Genomic DNA, 25,719 nt, shown 5'->3' on the forward strand with positions numbered 1-25,719 from the left:
AATGGGAAGAGAATGCCTATGCTTACGCAGGCAGCTTGCTTTCTCTAAATCAGCACAGTTCCCAACTCTGAAAAGGGGTTGAAAGCACCCAAAAGGTGTTGTGCATTTATCAATCTAGGTTCAAGTCATCCCCATGTTTGCCGTCAAGGCACCACCAAAGCAGCTATGGAAATAACACTTCTTTGGTATCTGCATGAAACTGATATCACAATGCACATATGCATCTTCTATCATAATAGCACAAAGCTGCTTTTGTCTTTAGCATCCCACCATTGGTGGGATTCAAACATTTTTACTACTGGTTTTATGAGCGTGGCTTGGTGGGCGTGGCTTGGTGAGATGGCAGGAAAAGGATACTGTAAAATCTCCATTCCTTCCCACTCCAGGGGAAGGATACTGTAAAATCTCCATTCCCTCCCCACTCCAGGGGAAAGACAGTGTAAAATCTCCATTCCCTCCCCACTCCAGGGGAAGGACAGTGTAAAATCTCCATTCCCTCCCAATCAGCTGGAACTCGGGAGGCAGAGAATAGATGGGGGTGGGGCTAGTCAGGTGGTATTTACCAGATCTCTGAACTACTCAAAATTTCCATTACTGTTTCTCCAGAAGTGGTCAGAACCTGCTGAATACCACCTCTGCACCCCACCTAATCCCCAGTAACAGACATGTCTGCCAGAATCTATCCTGGATAATTCCATCGAAACGTTCCTTGTAGGAAAAAAATGTCAGAGGCGCAAAGATGTGGTCCAAAGCATTTTAGGTGCAATAATCCCATTATCCCAAGACCATCTTAATCTAAAGATGGATATTTACCCACTCTCTTTTGTTCACATGGAATGGGAGGAGACCAAAGAATGTGTCTATCTAGAACTACCCTGTCTTCCCGATCTTGTCACCCCTGATGTACTTAAGCTTGATGCTGCACATTACTTTCACTTCAGAGAGTCACAACGTTTGTCAATCTCTGTTCCTAGGGCCATAAAGTCCATGTGGCTTTGCTCCTTTCTGAACTCGTGATTTATACCGCTTCTCGGAAGTTTGTCAGCTTTGAGGATTCCAAGGAGAAGCAGAAATGCTACCAAAATAATTCAATCGGAGAGGTGAAAGGTCAGAAGCTCATCAGCCGGAGAGGTAATGTAGAAGTTTCAACCATGAACTAATATTTAAGTGAGCTGCATATTTCTCTATTTGTTTTGGAGCCAGCGTAGTTTTCCAAAGAGAATAAAAGTGCCTTGTGTTAGTTTATGAAGCTTTTGAATGTATTACAGGGATATATATCAAAGTTTCTTTTGTGTCAAATTGAACTCTGGGATTTATGGACACTTCCACGTAATTGTTATGGGTAACAACACTGATGTGGCTTTTCAGTGCTACCTCCTCACATCCTGGACATAAATTGTTTCAGCTTCTACCCTCAAAACATTGCTATAGGGCACTGCACACCAGAACAACTAGACACAAGGACAGTTTCTCCCAAATACCATCACTCTGCTAAACAACAACACTGTCAAATTATCTACTAAGACTGTATTACTATTCTTCTTCTCATCCTTCCTAGTACCTATCTCTTTCCACTTATGACTATAACCATGTTGCTTGTATCTTTAACATTTATATTGTTTTTTTTCTAGTATAATTTGATTGCTTATTAGTAACCTACGACTATCATTAAGTGTTGTATCTTATGATTCTTGATGAATATATTCTATTTTATTTTTCTTTATGTACACTAGGAGCATATGCACCAAAGGCAAATTCCTGTGTGTCCAATCACACTTGGCCAATAAAGAATTCTATTCTATTCTATTCTGTTCTATTCCATTCCATTTCATCCCATCCCATTCCATTCCATTCCATTCTGTATTCTCTTCTCTTCTCTTCTCTTCTCTTCTCTTCTCTTCTCTTCTCTTCTCTTCTCTTCTCTTCTCTTCTCTTCTCTTCTCTTCTCTTCTCTTCTCTTCTCTTCTCTTCTCTTCTCTTCTCTTCTCTTCTCTTCCCTTCCCTTCCCTTCCCTTCCCTCCCATCCCATCCCATCCCATCCCATCCCTCTGTTCTATTCTATTCTATTCTATTCTATTCTATTCTATTCTATTCTATTCTATTCTATTCTATTCTATTCTATTCTATTCTATTCTATTCTATTCTTTGTATTCTCTTCTCTTCCCTTCTCCTCTGTTCTGTTCTATTCTATCCTATCCCTTCTATTCTATTCTATTCTATTCTATTCTATTCTATTCTATTCTATTCTATTCTATTCTATTCTATTCTATTCTATTCTATTCTATTCTATTCTATTCTTTGTTTACCTCCCAATCTAGCCTCCAGTCCTGAGATCTCCCACTGGTTTTCATCTAAATGCTAACCAGGTCTGACTCTACTTGCCATTTTTTAAAAGATCAACCAAGTCAGTCTGGCAAGGCAGAAATATACTCTACTGCCTGATATTTACAGTAGATGTAACCTCAAGGCTTCTCAATTTATCTACCACCCTCCCTCCTGCTACCTAAACTGGAATAAATCTTGCAAATAGAACTTCCTACAGTTGGCTTAATCATGTCGTTTTTCTTGTTCTGAAGTGGATCTTCGCACAGAATGTGGTCCATGATGCTTGCAGAAATATGGATCATAGCAAAATATTTGGGCTGTCAGGATAGTTGGCCTTTTTGAAATTATCCAGCAAATGTAAAGATAGAGAAATTGGGTGGACAATTTATCTGAATTTCTTCAGAGATAGGAGACATTCTCTATCAATTTCAGAGCCCTCTTTACTGAGGATGGCACTCTTACCGAAAAAAAAACACACCTCAAAACAATAAGCAATAGGAAGAGTTTCCTCTTGATGTCTTCCCTGGGGCTTTAATGAAATCACAAGAAGACAGATTGACTGCTCACATTTACTCTTGCTCACCACAAGAGAGAAGGAAGTGCGAGAAGATCCATAACAATCCTCCTGAAATTCTCTTACTTTAATTGTTGCTAAATCAATCTAGCTTCTTCGTGGCTAAACTGCTTTCAGGTATATTGTGCCTTTGAGTCATTGTTGACTCCTGATGACTGGACTAGTCCCTGCAATTTACTTGGCAAGATTTTTGGAAGTGATTTACCTTCCCTAGAGCTGAGAGAGAATGACTGGCCCAAGGTCACCTAACTGACTTCCATGCCTAACGTGGGACTAGAACTCGCAGACTCGCATGACCCAAAGTCATCCAGATGTCTTTCATGCTTAAGGCAGGACTAGAATTCACAGTCTCCTAGTTTCTAGACTAGTGCCTTAACTACTACCCCAAACTGGCTCTGGTGTTCTCCCCCTCCCAAAAGGCAGGTAGCACAGAGGCGGGTTGTCAATTTTTCTACTACTGGTTTGGGCGCGCTCCTGTGTGCTATTGGGTGCGTGCACAATGCTTCTGCACATGTGCAGAAGCATCCGGGTGGGTGGGCGGAGCCTCCCACCGTGGCCACTATCAGTTCGCTCAATCCAGGCCGAACCGGTAGTAATCCACTTCTGATGCAGCATAAATACATATTGTGAATTTTTTGTCAGCATACACAATCTCCCTTTTAAAACCTTATCCGCTTGTTATATTTGCTTTTTTAAAAAATGGTCTGCAGCCTTTTGCACAGTTATTTATTTTATTTAAAATATTTACATATTGCTTCTCATTGCAAAAAACAACAAACCTTAGCGATAATCAGAAAGTAGGTCAAAACAGTTGAGAGAAGCATTCCTTGAAACAATTCAAAAATATGCATAATAAAAGAAGCAATAAAAGAAGCAGTGAACCAATAACACAGAGCAACAGCAGCAGTAACAAAAAATGTTAGGCGTATTTCTTTGCAATAACTTTTTGAACTTTTTTTTTTTTGCAGCTCCTGACTTTGTCTCGCACACCGTCCGCTTTCTGACAAGAATCTACCCCAAGGGAACCAGAACAGACTCTTCAAATTATGATCCTCAAGAATTTTGGAATGTTGGAAGTCAGCTAGGTAGGTCCCTTAGATTCTTTTTTCTAAAATTTATTTTATTTTATTTTAATTCAAACATCGCCTTCCATTAAACAGTGTGTCGTCTGGATACAAACATGTTGTGCAAATATTTTATACAATAACAATTACAATTTACAGCCATATTTATTATGTTATCTATCCTTAACTTAATACTAATACTAATACTAATATATACCATACCTAATACTATAACAATCCTCTTCTTAGCTTATTTAACTTTGTTAAAACGTTTTCTCTATTTCACTTCTCTGCTTTTTTCCACTTTTCATATTTATTCTCTAACCATTGATAAAATAATTCCCATATGTTATAATGATCAGATTTTTCTTTCTCTTTAATTTCAAGTGTTAACCTATTCATTTCTGCACATTCTAATATTTTCCTAATCACATTCTCATCCATAGGAATATCTTCATTTTTCCAATTTTGTGCAAATACAATCCTAGCTTTAGTTATTACGTGAATTATCAAGTATACATTTTCTTTACTGTAAGTTTATGGTAAAATCCCCGACAAAAATAATTCAGGTTTCAGATCAATCTGCTGTTGTGTCATCTCCTCCAACCATGTACATATTTTTATCCAATATTTTTTGGCTTTTACTCATGTCCATCACATATGACAATATGACCCTGGTGTCTGGTGGCATTTCCAACTTTTCGCTGACTTATCTTTAAACATCTTTGCCGGTCCCTTAGATTCTAACCGAATCTGCTATGCTGTGTGAATGGGACAAGCCCAGATTTACATTGGGAAAATTATCATTGGGGGCCAAAATAGATCGGTATTCAAGACTGCCAGAAAGATCCATGGGGCCAAGAGAAGAAGAGAGAACAAGCATAGTGGGCTCCATTTGTTGACCAAAGAAACAAGGATCACCAATGTTATTTTCCACCACTATTCTTTGATAGGAAATGGAATATAAATTGAATAAATTACAGCTAGTAAAGGATACTTGTCTGTAGTGGGTGTAAATTTATCTGTTTCACTTAGCACTATAGCATAGCACTAGCAGTAGCACTTAGACTTATATTCTGCTTTATAGTGTTTTACAGCCCTCTCTAAGCAGTTTACAGAATCAGCATATTGCCCCCAACAATCTTGGTCCTTATTTGACCGACCTGGGAAGGATGGAAGGATGAGTCAACCTTGAGCCTGGTGAGACTCGAACTGCCAAATTGCTGGCAGCCGGCAGTTAGCAGAAGTAGCCTGCAATGCTGCATTCTAACCACTGCACTACCACAACTCTCTATGATAAGGACAGATGTTGTGTGCCATTAAAGTGATGTTGACTTGTATCAAGCATACAGTTCCCCCCCCCCATGGTGAAGCTAATTCTAAATCCTAAATTCAAAGAAACAAATTTCCCCCTTTTAGTTCCCCTTTACAATCCATTCCTCCCCCCACTCCCGGTTTTCTATTTTGTAAATGTGATGGCAGTTTTGGAGGTCCAATTCCTGTGGAACCTTCTCTTCAGTACCTCATAATCTAGTAACCAAAAGGGGGAAATAGAATTAAAGATTTATCCTCTGTTCCCTTTGTACTTATCACTCCTGTTCTTTGTCTACAATAACATTTCCCACCTGGACAACTTTATAATGAGTGGACTTCAAAATTCTTAGCAATTGCTCTTTTGGCTGGGGATGTCTACACATCGTGAACATGCTCAGTTATGAAATGGTGGTCTAAGAGACTGATAATATGAGGTTACTTCCTTCTGCTTTAATTCTCAAACCAAATGCATGAACCGTATGTTGTTTGACTCTCTTCCTGGCAGGAGACAGTTAATATGATTGTAGGCTTTGTTTAGGCCAATAATTAATTTCCAGTAAGTAAACTTTTGTTATCAAATCTGCTTTAGTAATTTGATTCTTCAAATGAGATTTCTGCTCTTAGGAATGTGATCTTTCTCACTTTCACTCTTATACACACAGACACACTCACAGAATACTTCAACTTTCAACAGGTATTGTGTGGATTCAGATCCCTGTTTTTTTTAAATCTACAGCAGCTGGTGGGAGTCTTGCCTGAGAAGAGGGTGACAGATAAATGCCACCCTTTCCTGTTGCGTTCAACAATCATTGCTTTATTTTCACCCTTAATGGTCTTGCTGTAGCGCATAACAAAAGACAAATTGTTCTATTTTATGATGCGAACTCCGCGACACCAAAAGCTTTGATGAAATGCGCTGTATCCTCATGCACATTTTCCTAGCATGAAAAGAACATTAATTGCATGTTGCTCAGGACTGGGGAAGCCTGTCTTGCAGAAAATTGGATGTTTGTGAAATACCAACAGAGGCACCAGAACAAATTATTGATACCTAGGGGAGGCGTGACTTCAGTTCTTTTATGAACTGAAGCGAAGGATCTCAATCAGTGAGTGGTTTTCCTTTGGAGATATGATGATTTGATAGTAACATAATCTTTTGATAGTGACCTATTATTTTCAGGCATCCCTGGCCTTGCCTGATTCAACATGGAGTTTAACCCTTCCAATCCACAATTTATATTCAAGACCAAAAATACAAAATGAACAAAATGAATCTTGAAAGAAAAATAAACAAAATATAATCCAAAATAAGCAAGCAATTGCAAGCACAATCGTAGGAAGGACATTTGATTCTACATCCCCGAAGAGCAGGGGTGTCAAACTCATGTCATCACAGTGGTGTCATGTGAGGTATTGGGACTTTCCCCCTTTCACTAAACCAGGCATGAAATGCATCTGGCCCACGGGCAAGGAGTTTCACAGCCCTGCTGTAGAGGATGTAGGTTGCTGGGATGAGAATTCACCAGAAGAACAGAGTTGGAAGGGACGTTGGAGGACTCACTTTGCAGCTTTGAACAAAATCTTGCAATGCTCGCAATCAGAAATATATTTTGCAGAATCCTGGCTGAATACTATACTGTAGTGGTTGCATAGACGGTGTCATACATTCTAACCATGAATTCTGACACACAATTAAAGGAGAAGGAGCTTTGCTTGATAATTGCAGGCTCGTTGGAGAAGGATGAAAGGGGCATGGATTTAAAAGGCTGAGAGATGGCAGTATGGATCAGTGATGAACTGGATTTTCTTAAGAATAGTGATGGAGATTGTGTAATAGATTCATATCCATTGGAAGACAGCTGTTAAGACATTTTGTGGTCCAACAAACCCGTACAAAAACTTTCTGAACAAGTGCTGTGTAGATATCCACAACAGAGTTCTATGAACGAGATGCAATTGTTTGGAAATATCTCAATTATAATTTTAAGGAAAAAAATGATTATTAAGAAACAATTGAAGATATTTGATCCTGGACAGCTCAGATAGAATGACTGCAGGGATTTAAGATAGATTAGAGACAGTTGTGGACTTCCTGAGTGTGAAATACAATGATAGATTGTGAATGAGGCTTTGAAGTTTAGGTCCTTTGTCGAATACCTATTAACATTTTTTCCCCCAGGAGATAGATGGGAGGTCAAATAACTTGGGTAAATAGAGCTATAAAAGGTAAAGGTTCCCCTTGCAGATATGTGCTAGTCGTTCCCAACTCTAGAGCGCGGTGCTCATCTCCCTTTCAAAGCCGAAGAGCCAGCGCTGTCCAAAGACGTCTCCGTGGACATGTGGACGGTATGACTAAATGCCAAAGGTGCACAGAGTGCTGATACTTTCCCATCAAAGTGGTCCCTATTTTTTCTACTTGCATTTCCGCCCCCCCAAACTGCTAGATTGGCAGAAGCTGGGACCAGTAATGGGAGCTCACTCCATTATGCAGCGCTAGGGATTCAAACTCCTGACCTTTCTGATCAACAAGCTCAGCATCTTAGCCACCGAGCCACCACGTCTCTGTAAATAGAGCTGTAGAAGTTTATAAATTGTAGACCTATTTTGCAAGGGAAGGGAGGACAACTATTACTTTTGAAATATATTTTTCAGTATTTAACTAGGGGAGATAATTTATATTAGTATTTGGGGGGTTTTATGGACATTTAATTGTTTTTCTTAGTTTTATTTTATTTTTGTTTCCTTTTTTTCTGTTGAAGGTTTGGATTTTAATTTTGGAAATAAAATGTAAAAAAATATTTAAAAGGGAGAAGCATGTTTCACTTTATTTTTATTTTTTTCCTACAGTGGCCTTAAATTTCCAAACACCTGGTGTGCAGATGGATTTACTCATTGGGAAATTTTTGGACAATGGAGGCTCTGGCTACGTTTTGAAACCAGAATTCTTGAGAAGAAGAGACTCTGCTTTTGACCCATTTAATGTGGGTGATAGGTATAATCCCATTACGCTAACAATAAAGGTAAGGCAGTTTCATGGAAACTTCAACCTATATAAGCTACAATTCCTTGATATCATGAAGTGAACTACCATCAAAGCATTTGACTAAAAAAATCTGAGAACGATACTGTATTTTTGGAGTATAAGACTCTCCGGTGTATAAGACGCACCTTGGTTTTTGGGAAGGAAAACAAGAAGAAAAATTCTGCCTCTGCCTACCAGCATCCATGGTATTCAGCAGGCTAGCTTCCTGACGTGGAACACATGTTAACAAGGTCAGCCAATGAATAGGCATAGAAAATAAGTCAGCCAATTAGGGTTATTTGGACTCTGAAACAGTATTTGCCATGTAAGCAACAAGGAGACAGGAAGGAGCCTTACTTAGCTGAGAACTGAAAGTGAAACTACTTGTGTTTTTCTTGTATTTACTGCTATCTTGGAAAACCTGCTTTTGGTATTGTATGTTGTTGTTGTTGTTGTTGTTGTTGTTGTTGTTATTATTATTATTATTATTATTATTATTATTATTATTATTATTATTATTAATCCTGCTTTCTTGTGTGTGCTTTCTTGTGTGTGCTTTCTGAATGTGATTGCTGCTGCAAACTCTGGCCATCCAGGTTAGCTTCAGCACTTTTGCAGCCTGGCAACAATTGGATAATTAGTTGTGCACTGATATAATCCAGCATTAGTATAAGGATGCATACCAACATACATCTCTTTTCTCCAGATTATTAGTGGCTACCAGCTACCTCCAAGTAACCTCTCCAAAAGTAACAAGGCTGATCCTTTAGTCAAAATAGAAATTCATGGTATTCCAGCAGATATGACAAAACGACAGACTTCTGTCATAAAGAATAATGGTAAGTTGAATGAAATAAAAAAGTTGTAAGAGTTAATTCAGTAATCTGTAAAGCCTATCAGAGTTAAGAATGCATGGGACTCTCTTAACTTCTGTCGGTTACAATATTGCATATATTACCTTATTTTTCTATTATATCAAATGTTCTTCAGATCATTTTTATTAATAGGGGCTTTCAAATGCATAATTTTTTTTTGTAAATGGTTTACACAGAACTTTCTGTAATACATACTATTTACAATATATAAATGTACATACTAACAACAATACACAGTTGTTGCAATTATAATTATAATTATTATTTATTCATTAAATTTCTAACGAATTCTATATCTATAATGCATGGCTATTATTAATACTCTCTTTTGTATGCAACTTTCAGCAACAGGATTGATTTTAACCCAATTACAAATATGTTTACTGTAGTGCATCATATTACAATACAGTCTGTAACATTATACAAACACAATGTTGACAAATGGAAGAGGTTTTTGTACATAACATTTCCAAAGATATCCACATTTTTAAAAATTTGGATGATGAGCAGAGGAGAAGAGATACAAAATTTATAAATTTATAGGTGCCATACCTTTTGGAATAAGAGGGGTTAGTGCTTTTTTTTTTTTTTTTAATAATACATGATCAAAGTTGCTATTTGTTGTTATGCCAAAAAGTTGAAACATCTCAAAGAACAACTGAACAACGAGTCATAAATACAAATTATTTTATGTTACCATAGATTACGCCTTTAATCTATGCACGCAATGAAAGTAGTTTAACACTTGACATTCTTTAAAATATATAGTGAAATTTGTACCTCTTACACAGATCTAAATTAGGGGGGAATAGCCACAAAAAATCCCCAATTCATTAAGATGAAACCTCTACAAAAAAAGAATATGCTGGAATCAAAAAATGTACATTAGGCCATAATTTTGTCAAACTATACTGCATTAAGAAATAAAATTACAATACAGGCAGTCCTTACAATCATAATGGGACCAAAATTTCCACGCTAACCAAGGTGGTTGTTAAGTGAATCACACTCAATTTTACAACCTTTTCTGCACAGTTGATAAGCATATCATGCGGTCATTAAGCAAATCCGACTTCCCTCTGACTTTATTTCTCAGAAACCAACTGGAAAGGTTGCAATTGGTAATCACATCACCCCAGGATGCTGCAACTATTAAAAAATTCATGTTCTTGAATTTTTATCAGGTGACCTTGGAGATGTAAGGATCGGTTGTAAAGCACTTTTTAAAGTGCTGTTGTCCTTGAATGGTCACTAAATGAATGGTTGTAAATTGAGGACTATCTGTATCCATATTTTAGGAAAATATCTGAGCAGAGGGAGTATTCAGCCGGTTAGGACCGGTTTGCCCAAACAGGTAGCTCCCAACCAACCTCCTCGGCTCTATGCCATCTTATTTAGGCACATTTTTGAGGCTGGGCACATGCGCGGAAGTCTGGGCACATGCATTCAAGGGGGTGAAGCAGGAGCATGTGGGGCGAACTAGTGGTAACAAAATGTGAAATCCACCGCTGACATTGAGAATATGTCGGAAAAAGAACAGACACACACTCAAACATATAATTTTTTGCTAGCTTTCTTGGAAAATTAAATTAGTACAGTGTGGGAAAGTATCAACATTCAGTTTCTAATTTCATATGGCTGACCATGACATTGGTGAATATCTACTGCTTCTAAACTGCCCAAAGTTGTTTTAAGATGAGTGGCTTCAAAAAAAAGGTTTAAATAAATAAATGGAATATTATTGAAGTGATTAGATAGGTGCCCCAACAGAATCAGCTACAGGTTGTTCTATATACTGTATTTTTCAAACTATAAGATGCACTGGCATATAAGACGCACCAAGATTTTGAAGATGTAAATTTTTTTTAAAAGTTTGTGCACTCTGCAGGCCTCCCAATCCCTCTGCATGCCTCGTTTTTTGTGGAAAGTGAGAGTTTTGTGAGAGTTTGAGAGGCCCTGCAAAGTGCTCCCATTTTTTGCTCATTTTTGCCCTCCCCAGCCCCCAGGAGCACTCTGCAGGCCTCCCAAAGTATATGCACGTCCATTTTTGCGAAGGGGGCGGGGTTTCAGGAAGCCAAAAATGCTGTATTCAGTATATAAGATGCCCCCAGATTTTCACCCTCTTTTTTGGGAGGGGGAAGGTGCGTCTTATACTCTGAAAAATACGGTACATCGTTATATTATATACTTCACCTGAATTTTGCTTCCTTATGCCATTCAATTGCTTTTGAGTCAGTACATTCATGCAAAAGTGTGCATTAAAGAAAATAAAACAATGCAGGTATTACAACGTATTATTTCTCCTTGGAGACAAGACATCTGCAGAAGTCCCAATATTTTAAAAAATCTCTTGGGTTTTAATTTAACTCTTTGGGGTTTTTTTAGATGTCAGGTTTAACAAAAATTTATTGAAGAACTGCGTAGGTTCTGAAATAAGGAGGAAGGGGAGAAAAGGTGTTCTCAAAACTCAGAGCACCTCTCGTGATTCAGCTTGAAACTATTAACAAGAGTTTTCTCTCCTGCTTATTTCAGCTTTGAACCCTAGATGGAATGAGACATTCACCTTTACTGTCAAAGTTCCAGATCTTGCCTTAGTACGCTTTGTAGTAGAAGATCAGATGGCAGTTCTTGCCAATGACTTCCTTGGCCAATTTACTTTGCCACTTTTGAGCATGAATAAAGGTAAGACCATTATTTTCTAACTAATGAGAGGTAACAAGCAGTTGCCTGCCCAAGGTACCATGCAAGGTAAGGAGAATTACCACCTGTAGCAGAAAACCTGGCAGTACAATATTTGATTTTAAAGTCCTACCATTAATGTCTATGGAGATTCTCCGTCATCCAAGATCATGGTTGTCCCAAAGGTGCTTTTTTTTTCCAAGATGCAACTGGACTTTCTTTGTTTTTCCTTGAAGACATTTAGCTTCTCAGCCAAGAAGCTTCTTCAGCAAAGGCAGCAAAGATCACACTCTGGACTGACAGGACTGCTGGTTTTAAAGAGGGGTCAAAGAGGTCATCTACATTAAATTTGGACAGCCCTCTCTCTACAGAGGGGGGGGATACGACGCCATCTATCACCTGTTTACAATACAGTCCTTTCAGCAGTTCCAAGAAATCCATTTGCACTATTCAGATGATCCTGAGGGCACAGACAAGCCTCCAAGTGGACTCAAGAACTGTTCAAAAGACTGCTAAAGACCAGATGATTGCAAGGCATATATATTCTTCCATTCCCCACTGCATGAATGGTAGTGCATTGATAGTCTAGTGAAGAGAAATCTGGGCATGGATAACCTAGTGAAGAGAAGAGCCAGGGATAAAATGATGCAGTGTTTCAATATTTGAGAGGCTGTCACAAAGAGGAAAGAGATAACCTACGGTATTTTCCAAAGTACCTGAAGGCCAGACAAGGAACAATGAGGTGGGACTGGAAGCAGTGGTGGGATCCTCCCGGTTTAACAACCGGTTTGGTGATTGCACAATTTGCAAAATCTTCACTTCTGGGTTTCTTCAGAGGAGAAGTAACACAGCTGATTCACGCGGCAATCTGCTGTGCACCGCGAATCAGCTGAGAAGATAAAAGTAGGAAAATAGCGCGGGTGGGCCCATCTGATCTTCGGGGCAGACCGGTTTGCTCCCAGGGTCGAAGCTACCAGTTTGCCCAAACTGGTCCAAACCGGTAAAATCCCACCCCTGACAAGAATTTATGGTCTCCCAATTTCTAGCTTGCTGCCTTAACCCAAAGATCAAAGTTTGTGAGGGATAGCACTTCAACTTATATACCGCTTCACAGTGATTTACAGCTCTCTCTAAGCGGATTACAGGGTCAGCATAGTGGCCCCAACAATCTGGGTCCTCATTTTACTGACCTCGGAGGAATGGAAGGCTGAGTCAACCTTGAGCCTGGTGAGATTTGGATTGCCAAACTATTGGCAGCTGGTGATCAGCAGAAGTAGCCTGCAGTACTGCACTTTAAACATTGCGGTACGGCGGCTCTTATTGGGATGATGGAAATTGTCCTCCAGCAAGAGTGACTGGCTATGTTTTGCCCATCCTAACCTAAAATATTATTTTTAATTCACTCTTTTGTACCACAGATTTTAGTTCATATGTGAGAGGCTTCATGTTGTGAGATTTGTATTCTACAGAAGTTTTTCTAACTTTGTGTGCTTTTGGCTTACAACGTAGCCAAGCAGTTAAAAAGCTAAGAGGTGGTGAAGGATGCTAAATTTAGATTGTACATTCTGGTAAGGAACCCTGCCAGTTGTGGTTCTTGTTTATGATCACTGCACACTGTAGTATAATGGATTATTGTAGCTAATGATCGCTTAAGTGATCACGTATTGATCCCTAGTTAGAGCCCTAGTCCAGGGGTGGGCTGCTACGGGTCTGCCCAGGTTCAGGAAAACCCATAGCTAATGTTATGAGCAGTTTGGAGAACCTCCAAATCCTGCCCCTGGCTGGCCCCGCCCATCCCACCCATCTCATCCCGCACCTCCCCTCCCTGGAGTCTCCACGTGGCCCATTTTGGATGTGAGGTAAGTTCAGGGCCAACACGGAGGCTTGGGGAGGGGAAAAACAGGCCTTCTGGAAAGCCTCCAGAGCCCAGAGGAGGCAGTTTTCACCCCCCCAGAGGCTCGAGGAAAGCCTGAGGAAGGTGAAAATGCTCCCATGTGGTTCAGGAGGCCAACTAGGCCACGCCCACCCAGCAACCGGGCAGAGAACCAGTTGCTGACATTTTTGAAGCCCACCCCTATTGTAATCCCAATGGTGCTTTTTCAGGAGGCTGAAGAAGCTTCTTGGATGAGAAGTGAAACATCTTCAATGGAAAAATCAGAAAGTCCAGTTGCCTCCTGAAAAAAAAACCTTTGGGACAACCATGAACTGGATGTCTGAGAATTTCTACAGACATCTGTTGTAATATTAACAGATTTACTGGTGTTTGATCTTCTATCTAGAATTAGCAATACAGCAAGCACCAGAAAACCTTATTCCTGTCTTTAGCTCATCAGTAGATGAGATACAATACAATACAATACAATACAATACAATACAATAGTAGAGTTGGAAGGGACCTTGGAGGTCTTCTAGTCCAACCCCCTGCCTAGGCAGGAAACCCTATACCGTTTCAGGCAAATGGCTATCCAACATCTTCTTAAAGACTTCCAGTGTTGGGGCATTCACAACTTCTGGAGGCAAGATGTTCCACTGATTAATTGTTCTAACTGTCAGGAAATTCCTCCTAAGTTCTAAGTTGCTTCTCTCCTTGATTAGTTCCCACCCATTGCTTCTTCTCCTGCCCTCAGGTGCCTTGGAGAATAATTTGACTCCCTCTTCTTTGTGGCAACCCCTGAGATATTGGAACACTGCTATCATGTCTCCCCTAGTCCTTCTTTTCATTAAACTAGACATACCCTGTAATACATATCGCAACCAAAGGAAGAGAAACTATACTCTGAATTTAGAGAATAGGAAAATGTCAAACCATATTTAACACACAGACATTGTTTTAATGTGGAGCCTTCTGAAGTCAAACTAGTTTCCAGTTTCCAGCCATCAATGATCCCTCCAGGAGCTGCAGGAAAACAGAACATCTCACTTTTTCAAATGCAGGTTATAAAATATTACTTTGAGTTTAACATTGCATACATAGCCCAATAAAATAGCCATTGAAATGCCCAGATACATTCCATGCTAGCTTTTGAGGCCCTTAACCATAATAATAAAAAAATAAATGAAAGTTGACAGCACACAGAACAAAGATAAGTCACGGGTAAGAAGGACGGAGCATGATTTGAATATTTTTAAATTTACAAAAGGAGGGGATTAAACTCAGATTCCCTTTGTTATCCTTCGCTGCCTTTCTTGATTACACTGGAACTTCAGTTATATGGTGACAGTTTGGTCTAGGGGTCAATGCATCAAGACTAGAAAGTCGGAGGCCTTGAGTTCTAACCTCTGCTCCTTCTGTAAGAAACTCAAGACCCACCTGTTCCAATTAGCTGGCCTAGCCCATTTATAGTCCCATTCTTATCCTCCTGGCAGTTATTTTAATTCTGGGGTAGTTTTTAGGGGTAGATTTTAATGTTGCTTTTAATTTTAATTATTATTGTACAGTTTGTATGTCGCCTCCTCTATCTATATGTATTTATATTGTGTTTTTATTATGACTGTACACCGCCCCGAGTCCCTTTGGGGAGAGGGTGCGGTTTATAAATTAAATAAAAGTAAAAGTAAAGTAAAGTAATCCCGCCTCAGCCATGAAAGCCTGCTGGGTGACCTTGGGCCAATCGCCCTCACTCAGTCCAATCTACCTCAAAGGCAGGGGCAAGGGGTTCTCTACCCGGTTGCTGGGTGGGCGTAGCCATGGTGGGCGCGGCTTAGTCAGCCTCCTGCACCACAGCCAGGGGGAGTGTTTTTGCCCTCCCCAGGCTCTGGAGGCTTTCCTCAAGCCCCCGGGAGGGCAAAAACGGTCTCCCCGGGCTCCGGAGCAGTGGTGGGTTCCAGCCGGTACAGCCATACTGGTAGTAGCCGGGAGCAGCGGCCACCATACCTGTATGGTGGCTCGTTTGGCCCACTCATCCTCCCGCGTTCCATACCTGTTTATAAAGAAACCGGCCAACTGCGCATGCACGCACAGTGTGCGGTGCCTGCACGACCTGTGACAAGCAACTGGGTGTCACAGGAGCAATGGAGTGTGCATGTGCATGCAGTGTGCATGCCTGAGAAGGAAGCCCAGCCCTCTGCGCAGTGTACCGGTAGCAACGGGGAGAGGAACACACCACTGTTCCAGAGGCACTCTGGAGGCCCTTCCTGAAATTCCGGTAGGCCCATTTTTCGCCCTCCCCGACCCTCTGCCTGTGCCCAGCACTTATCTGCATCCAAAACAGGCTGCGTGGGGACTCCTGGGAGGGGAGGGGCAGGGTGGGCGAGGCCAGCCAGGAGTGGGATTTTGTGGTTCTCTGAAGCTCACAGAATCTTAGCTAGAGGTTCTCCTAAACCCCTGCGACCCCAGCAGTTCACCCCTGCCTGGGTTGTTGTGGACAAAACAGGAGAAAGGTGTGTTGGATAGTTTTACCATATGGACTTATTTGTAAACATAATAAGGTGGGATACAAACAAACAAACAAACAAACAAACAAACAAATGCCTTTATGTCTATACAAATCACAGTGCACACTTATTACCAGTAATTTTCACATTTAAGCCTCTACCTAATTCTGAATTAGATTGAATCCTGATTGCTTTACAAATACCCTGACTTGTTTGGAGGATTTAAATGAACCAAAATCAGATTTAGAGAAGAGAAGATAGTGTTTTAAATGAATTTAAGTTTGTGTTGATGGGAATCAGTCATGTTCTCTAGTTCATTTCTTCTGTCATTCCAAACTTGCAAAAAGCATAACGTTCTATTTGTAAAATATTTTCCTGGGTGCAATATTGCATGCACGCCATCATAAAATATCCCAAGAAATATTAAGCTATATTTCACACTGCATGAAGCATCATGAAATATTTAGACTCTAATGAGATGACAAACTTGGTGTGCTGTCAGAGAATATCTATGTGTTATTATGGAAGGAGAAAACATCTATTTCTCAATAACAGAGCACCTAAAAGCAATGATAAAATATATACTTGTGTATGTCTGCATGAAGTTAGTCAGAGAAAACAGAAAGAGGAGGATTGTCTCAAAAATCTATGTCAAATTGATCTCTGTTCTTGTTGAAACCACACAAAGAGGAACAATTGGTTAAAATTTTGTAAAAATGCATCGTTCTTTCTGAGGAAGTGTCTTTTTGCATATGCCACAGTGTGCATGTAAGGCATACTCCAGATAACATAAGAATAGACTAGACTAGTCTAGAGTAGAGTAGCGTAGGATCAAATGGAATAGAATAGAATTCTTTATTTCGCCAAGTCCCTTCTAGCACTGATGATGTTACCTAGTTGGATAATGAAACATCTGCAAGAAAACAACCAAGCTCAGAGAGCACCAAGGAACCCATAAGATATTTTTTGTTCATTTTGCCTGGTTGGATAATTATTCTTATTTAGTGTGAGAGACACAACCTGCATGGATACTGTAATAATAAGTTTATCAATGCAGAAGCTAAACACAGAACATTAGGCAGTTGGTTCCTAGAGTCAGACTGTTGATCCATCTAGTTCACTAAGTCAATGTGGATGGTTAAGTTTTTTCTACTGTTGCTTCTTGCTTGACATCTTGGTTTTCTTTCAGGTTATCGCCACATTCCGTTGGTTTCCAAACTTGGAGTTACCCTCAAGCCTGCCTCTCTGTTTGTCTACATATGGTACTTTCAACAGTAATGTCATCGCCTGCTCTTCCATCTGTGTGTTTTAATAAAGCAACCATGGTCCAAGCAGGTGATACTTTCTACTTTTTAATAGAAGAGCTAAGCGTTTATAGTACTTGAAGTACTAGGTCTATGGAATAGGTGTGTGTGCGTGTGTGTGTGTGTGTGTTTAATTGTTGTGGAAGGAAAGCTTTATAGTATCCCTCTCCACTATAAATTGAGGTATCTTGGTGGCTCAGTGGTTAACTTGTTGAGCTTGGAGCGATTATGATGCTAGAAAGGTTCGAGACCTGAGCGCCAAGTGACAGGTGAGCTCCTGACCTTGCCCAGCTCCTGTCCTAACCTAGCAGTTTGAAAGCATGTAAATGTGAGTAGATAAATAGGTACAAGAGCCATGGTAGCACAATGGCTAGAATGCAGTACTGCAGGCTACTTCTGCTGACTGCTGGCTGCCAGCACTTTGGCAGTTCGAATCTCACCAGGCTCAAGGTTGACTCATCCTTCCGAGGTTGGTAAAATGAGAACCCTGATTGTTGGGGGCAATATGCTGACTCTTTAAGATGCTTGGAGAGGGCTGTAAAGCACTATGAGGTGGTATATAATTCTAAATGCTATTGCTATTGCTACAACTCTGGTGGGAAGATAATAACACTCTATAATGTCAACTCAGCCATATGACTACAGAAACGTCTTCGGACAGCACTGGTTCAATGGTCTTGAAATTTAGATGAGGATCTACCCATATAGTTGGCAACAGAGTAAAATCTGCAGGGACTTGTTTTTACCCTTTTTTACCACCATAAACTGCACCTTTAGTTGCCCCCATTTGCATGATGATGTTGTCTTCTCTTTCCAAAGAAATATCTGCTCCAAAAATGGCACCATATAAATATGATGAATAATGTTTTGAAACTGTTGAATAAATGGCATCTGGAGAAGAATGTGGCAGAGCAACATAAAAATAGCCTGCTAGATGAGGCCAAGGCCCATCTTAGTCATTGATTTTATTCTCCCAATGGCCACCAAGATGACTGTGAGGTGATCATAAGCAAAAGATGGAGACAACTCAAGATTGTTCTTTTCTTGGTACCACTTAAAATAGCTGCCAGTTGTTTTATTAATCAACCTCCAGGACACATTTAGTAAACATTAAAAAATTTTTTGGGAGAAGCAGAGTGTCAACTGTCTGATTAGTGAACCCAAAATAAGGAAACACTCTCAGGTGCTTTGAATTCCCAAAAGTAAAACTTCATTGAATACATCATTTTGGTACTGAAGAGTCAAAACCAACTCTGGTTTTCCCGTGCAAAGGCACAGGAGATAAATAATAGCTTCCCTTTCTCCCCACCCCTGGGTGATCACATTGTCCAATTATGAGATGTCCTTTTGTTATGGGAACAATCCATCTCTTTCTCAAGTACTTGCAAAGGTGACCTTGATGGTTGCCAGACTCTCACGGTCCACGCACACATTCTCGGCATTCTGTTTCCCCTATCCCTCCCCCACCCCAGTTCATTGGCAAGTTGAAAAGTGTTAAGGTTTGAAAGAAGCAAAGTGGTTCAATCTTAACAGGTGTGAATGGAGGTGAAAAAGTCATGATGGCATCTGAAACCATCTGAAGGACACTCCAGTCCTCTAATCATCTTTGTTGCTCTTCTCTGCACTCTTTCTAGAGTCTCAACAACTTTGTTATATTATGGCAACCAAAACTGGATAGTTTGGTCTTACCACGGCATTATAAAGTGGTATTATCACTGAAATGACTCTTTTTGAGTAGAACTCCATTTCCAAAATCACAACGCCATCAATTGCTGCATGTCCAAGACCAGACTGTCAACTCTTTGCCTTTGATAATTTTCTATCCAATTCACAAGGGTTTGGTTATTATCTTTTTCTTCTAACAGAAAACTTGGTGCCAAAGTGTGTGTATTTCCTTGTAGGCTGAGCAAATACATCTTTAGTAAGCCAACAGATAGATTTTTTTTTCTTCCATTGTTAAAAAGGAGATCTAAAACAAATCTAAAACAAATCCAACACTATTTCTTTTGGGAATGTTAGGGGGGAGGGAGAAGCAGAAAGGGACTAAGAAATAATTAGCCATAGACATTAAAGGATGAAAAAGAGTAAAGAAATTTAACTTTATCTGGTTCACCAGAGAGCTCCATGTCTCTCTTCTTAACACAGTTCCAGCATATCCACATATTGATTCACACATCATTGTTTTTCTGATTTAAACTTATCTATTCTACCTCTTTTTGAACTTCTCAGTAACTCCATTCAACCAGATTTATTAATCTTTCCCCTCTTCCTTTTTCCTTCATGTTTTTTTTTAAATCCAACCCTTATGTATTATCTTTGAATTAAAATTAGATTGAATATTCTCTCATATGGTCAAACTGCATCAAAGGTACTATCTTTGAACTGGTCATTTTTGTGTCCAGTCCAAAGTAAAATAATGAAAGGACTGGCGGACTTTTAGGAGCAAGAGTTGAGTGGCAGGAGTGATTTTAGCTTAGAAAAATGATGAGTTGGGATACCTCAAGACCTCCAGTTACAAGAAGGACATAGGTTTAGATTTTTTGATAGTTGAATTCCTACCAATGGCTGCACTTCATCTCATTGATGATGTTACTTAGTTGGTTATGTAGTAATGAAATGTCTTCAAGAAAACAACCAGGTTCAGAGAGCACCAAAGAGCTCACAGTTCATCTCTCTTGAATGACCACACACAAATAAAACCCAATGATTTAACTCATCTACAAGATAGATAGATAGATAGATAGATAGATAGATAGATAGATAGATAGATAGATAGATAGATGATAGATGATAGATGATAGATAGATGATAGATAGATGATAGATAGATGTGACCTTCTCACCAAAGGTGGTTCCTATTTTTCTACTTGCATTTTTACATGCTTTCAAACTGCTAGGTTGGAAGAAGCTGAGACAAGTAACGAGAGCTCACCCCATTAGGCGGCGCTCGGCAGGGGTGGGTTTCAGCAGTTGCTACTGCTGGATCGCTCACGACTGTGTGCACCCGGAGAATCGGTTCGGGGGCATGGCAGACCTGTCTCGCTGCTGGTTCCAGTGACCCAGGCCGCTAAACCACTACTGGTTAAACCAAACCGGTCCGAACCAATAGGAAGCCACCACTGGCACTAGGGATTCGAACCGCCGAACTGCTGACCTTTCTGATTGACAAGCTCAGCGTCTTAGCCACTGAGCAACCGCGTCCTTTCTGCCATCCTATTAAGGGACCAAAAAAAAATTCAAGTGGCAATGGCAAGACTGACAAAACCAGGAAGCCGTTAAGCACACCTCTGCTACATGTCCATCCTAAATTGCCTACTGCTGAAGATGTTTCAGTGATTAAAAAACCAGGACTGGAACAGCGTTAAGCACATTAGCCTGTAATGTGTACTTAGCCCTTTTACCTTGGCAGCAATTGCACACTGCAAAATAAATAGATTGGCCTTTTATGCCCCCGTACTAATGGGGACATTTGCACATAGAGGGTACTCCTTGCATGTAGATAACTAAACGACAATGGACCATGAAAAAGCCATTATAATTTCCCCACGATTAGCAACTTGTTATGTGCCGTTAGCAACCTCCCGTATGCACCTATTCTCTAGGGCAAATGCTTCAGTTAAATGTGGCAAAAGAGCTCACTCCAGGAAATAAGGAGGAGGGGACCACATCCTAATGAAGAAATAATTCAATTGCCTCTGACAATGTTCAAATTACATCCCTCTCCAGTGGGGAACCACTTTCCTGCATTCAGCTGGATGTTGTTTTGTTGAGCAATCAGCATCATCGCTCAGAGGCAGAGAAGATCCTTGGAGTTATGCACTGCAGCGTATGTAGCTACTAAACCTCCATCGCAATACGTGGGGAAAGAAAGAAAAAACCAATAGTGTTAACAGAAGGTTTAATGACAGATGAAGAAAATCAACCTAGGTGGTGAGGTTTCCAGATGTTTATATTCCTCCCAAGAATTCCACACAGGTTAAGACGCCAACATTTCATCATCCTAGTGGAGCACATAGGACGCAAACTCTTAGAATCGGAACGCCTAGCACATATGTGCGAGCAGAGGTGGCTTTCAATTTTTTTTTACGACCGGTTCTGTGTGTGTGGCTAGGTAGGGGGCAGGTGACTGAGTGGGCGTGGCCAACTTGAGGTCACTCACGTACATGCCCACTCAGTCACATGCCCCCCACCTAGCCACAGAACCACGAAAATTTCTGTTTTGCCAGCGGGGAAGCTGGGGAAGAAGCTTCCCTTTCCCTGCCACCCATGGCTCTCGGAGGAAGGAGGCAGGAAAGTGAACTCTGAGTGGCATCTCTGCCTCCTTCCTCCGAGAACTGGCTTATGGGATGGCCAGCCTCTCCCACCGCTGCACCCTTCCCTCTGCCGGCAGGGCAGGTGGGACCTAAAGCAAGGATGCATCCATATCTAATTTTATTTATTTATTTATTTATTTATTTATTTATTTATTTATTTATTTATTTATTTATTTATTTATTTATTTATTTATTTATTTATTTATTTATTTATTTATTTATTTATTTATTTATTTATTTATTTATTTATTTATTTATTTATTTATTATTTATTTATTTATTTATTTATTTGATTTCTAGACCGCCCCCTCTCTCCGAAGGGACTCGGGGCGGTGTACAGGTACCAAATTAAAAACCATACAAATAATCATAGATATAGTTAAAATCGGATTAAACTTTAAACCCCTGTACAAGTATAAAAATTAAAAACTCAGCCTTAAGACCAACCCCTAAAATTTAAAAATACAGACTGAGGTGGGAGAGCTGGATTAGGCCAAGCCGGCTAGATTAAACAGGTGGGTTTTTAGCTTCTTACGGAAGGAGCGGAGGTCCGTGGTTGTTTTAATATCAGGGGGAAGGTCATTCCAGAGGGTCAGGCCCATCACAGAGAAGGCCCTTCCTCTGGGCGCCGCCCGCTGGCACAGCTTAGTGGACGGCACACGGAGGAGTCCCTCTCTGTGTGAGCGAATCAGCCGAAGGGATGTGTGGGGCAGGATAGTAATACGATATTACTATCACCACCAGCAGCAACAGTGGAGTAGCGGAGGTGGTGACTCTCTGCTTCTGTGGGCATGGCTGCTCTCTGCTCCCCGTGCTTTGCAACCTGGAGACCATTGCAAATAATTTCTCTGCGTACCACCAAAATTTTCTCATGGACCACCAGTGTTCCATGGACCACCAGTTGGTGACCACTGATTTAGAGCATTCCAGAAAACATCATAAAGGAGATTCTTCCAAGGCACAGGTCACAATCTTAGGAATGCCTTAGTCACCAGTTTCTTGTTTCCATACATTTCATGGCAACAAAAATCTCTTTCATCCTTCCAATCATTCGTTGAGGACAGCATAAGACTTGTAAAATGAAAATTGGGCCCCTTACAAATTCACTGCAATCTCAACATCCAATCTGTTTTGAACTTGATTTGTAAGGGCATGTTTATCCCCAGCTAATTTCCGTCTAGAAGCTAAAAGTCATGGAGGCATCCCTTCTCCAAGGTGGTTTCTCTGTCTCAGATAGTTTATCTTCCAATCTGCTGAAGCTGCTTCCGAAGCATTTTCATATGTCCACTTTCGTTGGGCTATAAAATCCAGCGTGTTGTTCAGAACAAGACTTTGCCAAAGTCAGTCATTCTGCAAATGAGTGACCATAAAAATCGAATGAATAAATGAGGAGACCTTACTTAGCATTAAGCACTGCCATCAAGCTGATAAGAAATATGGCTCCTGTTGGGGTAGGATGGAAAGGAAGCCTTTTCATACACAACACTGTTTGATTCAGAAAAGCAGAGCAATGTCTTCGCTCAGTTCTGATTTTGTTTTGTTGATGAACAGTTTGAAATCTTCCAATGAGGAAAGGAACCTGCTGAAAGCTGTATTTGCCCAGCAACTACAGATGCCAAGTCATCTGTACTCATAGCATCTCCTTTGCTTATCATAATATTTTCTATTTTACTGCCAAAAGTGATTAGAACATGGCTTGCAATCTGTCCTGTTTGAAAGCCATAATTGCCATCAATCACCCTTAAGTAATGAGCAGTGCTGGTCTAATGCAGAGGGAAAAAAACAAAGCAAAACAAAAGATACTGAATAGGAAGCCAGAGGGTAGTAGGTTCTTGCAGGTGGCATAGTCTGCTGTTTGTAGGTACCGTATTTTTGGAGTATAAGACCCACTGGAGTATAAGACGCACCAAGATTTTGAAGAGGCAAATTAAAGAAAAGTTTTTGCACTCTGCAGACCTCCCAAAAATGGCCCGTTTTTTTGCCAAAATGGGCCCATTTTTGTCAAAAAAAGAGGCATGCATAGCCTTTAGGAGGCTTATAGAATGCTCCTAGGGGCTGGATGGGCAAAGACGAGCAAAAAACTCCATTTTTTGCTCATTTTTGCCCTCCCTAGTCCCCAGGAGCACTCTGGTAGCCTCCTAAAGGCTATGCATGGCAATTTTTGCAAGGGAGTGGGGTTTCGGAAGGCTAAAAATGCTGTATGCAGTGTATAAGATGCACCCAGATTTTTACCCTCTTTTTTGGGGGGGGGGAAAGGTGCATCTTATACTCCGAAAAATACATTAGTTTTTTCTTCGATGGTCAAAAAGAAGAGAAAAAATGGGTCATGATTAATGGTAGGATTAAAATAATTTAACAATCATTTCAATGCCCTAATAACCAGCTGGGTAGGTGTGTCAAGGGACGCCTCACACAGCCTCTCCTCACCATGCCCGGACATACCTCATCCCTCCCCTCCCGGCCACTCCTTGACATGCCCAGCCAGGTGAACAGTTGGGTGAGCGGCCAGGTGGAGAGGCGAGGAGTGGCTGGGAGGGGCGAGGTGGGGCCCGGCATGGTGAGGCATGCCACTTAGCCAGTTCGCTGAACTGCACAAAATGTTAGCTACTGGTTCTACCAAACCCGTGTGAACCCGCTAAATCCCACCACTGGCCCTGATACATATTTTTGGATTCAAGAAAAAGATTCATGCAATTGGGTGAGTACTGTAAAGGAGACTGCAGAAGCTCAGAGGGCCCATTTAAATCTGAAGAGCAGAGCTTTGCTCCCTGATGTGGCCTAGAAGCTTCATTGGAGAAATTCTTATTGCGCCTGCTCATACTACTTCTTCCCCTATTAGCTTTCATTGCTTTGGTCTCTTGGACCTGGATTCCGTAACTCATCATCTTCCACTGGGGGAAAGAGTCGTCTTAAGTTCTTCCCTAACATTTGGCTGGAATGCCAATGCCTCCTGCAAGGTCTTGAGGACTCAAGATAAACATGGCAATCATCTAGCGAAAGGTGCACTTCCTAGTTTAATGAAGAAACATCTGCCTACAAAGACCAAGATTGTCTACAACAGGGGTGTCAAACTTGATTTCATTGAGGCTCACATTAGGGTTTTGTTTGATGTCGGCAGACTGGGATGTGCATGGCTGGGGTAAGCGTGGCCAGGGTGGGTGTGGCCCACTCCATATCACTTGTGGGGGGGGGGGGCACCTGTGGTGGCCAACTGCTAAGTAGGCAGGATTCCCTTAGACCCTGCTCATTCTCATAATCCCCTTCCTTCCTTCCTTCCTTCCTTCCTTCCTTCCTTCCTTCCTTCCTGCCTGCCTGCCTGCCTGCCTGCCTGCCTGCCTGCCTGCCTGCCTGCCTGCCTGCCTGCCTGCCTTCCTTCCTTCCTTCCTTCCTTCCTTCCTTCCTTCCTTCCTTCCTTCCTTCCTTCCCTTCATTTTCCTTCCCTCTTCATTCTCCTTTCTTCTTCCTTCCCCTCTTTCCTTATTTTTTCTTCCTTGCTCTCTTCCCATCTTCCCTTCTTTTTCTTTGTCTTGCCTCTTTCCCATTTTCCTTCCCAGTCCCTTCTTGGATGCTCAAATGCAAAAGGGGAAACATTTCTCCTTTTGTTTTGTTTTTAGTTTGTTTTAATAGCCCTTTGCCAGTGAAAACGGAGCTACACAACCCCCTCGAGCCCCGTTTTTGCTGGCAGCAGCACCGCAGACCAGTCCTTTGCTGTTTCTAGGGTGGCCCCACAGACCAGATTGACACCCCTGGTCTACAACACCCCCAAATTTAATTATTTCATCAGACTCCAAAAGATCATTATGCTATCATGAAATTAGGTTACCTCATAAAACTCATAAAATCTGGCAATCCTGAAAAAACATGGGCAATTTTATT

General features: G+C 40.8%; 1 protein-coding gene across 1 annotated transcript in view; it reads left to right on the top strand.

The window, feature by feature from the left end:
- The window catches only part of LOC309394978 (1-phosphatidylinositol 4,5-bisphosphate phosphodiesterase zeta-1-like), a gene marked incomplete at both ends in the record, with an annotated part of 82,354 nt that extends 64,849 nt beyond the window's left edge, over nt 1-17,505 (top strand). The window contains 6 exons of the mRNA XM_081958698.1: nt 975-1,131; nt 3,868-3,984; nt 8,125-8,297; nt 9,006-9,138; nt 11,707-11,856; nt 17,417-17,505. Coding sequence (XP_081814824.1) covers nt 975-1,131; nt 3,868-3,984; nt 8,125-8,297; nt 9,006-9,138; nt 11,707-11,856; nt 17,417-17,505 — 819 coding nt within the window. The remainder of the gene's footprint in view (nt 1-974; nt 1,132-3,867; nt 3,985-8,124; nt 8,298-9,005; nt 9,139-11,706; nt 11,857-17,416) is intronic.
- Between the last annotated feature and the right edge of the window lie 8,214 nt (nt 17,506-25,719).

The sequence above is a fragment of the Natrix helvetica genome (assembly GCF_964273705.1).
Source record: "Natrix helvetica genome assembly, chromosome: 6".
Taxonomy (NCBI): Eukaryota; Metazoa; Chordata; class Lepidosauria; order Squamata; family Natricidae; genus Natrix; species Natrix helvetica.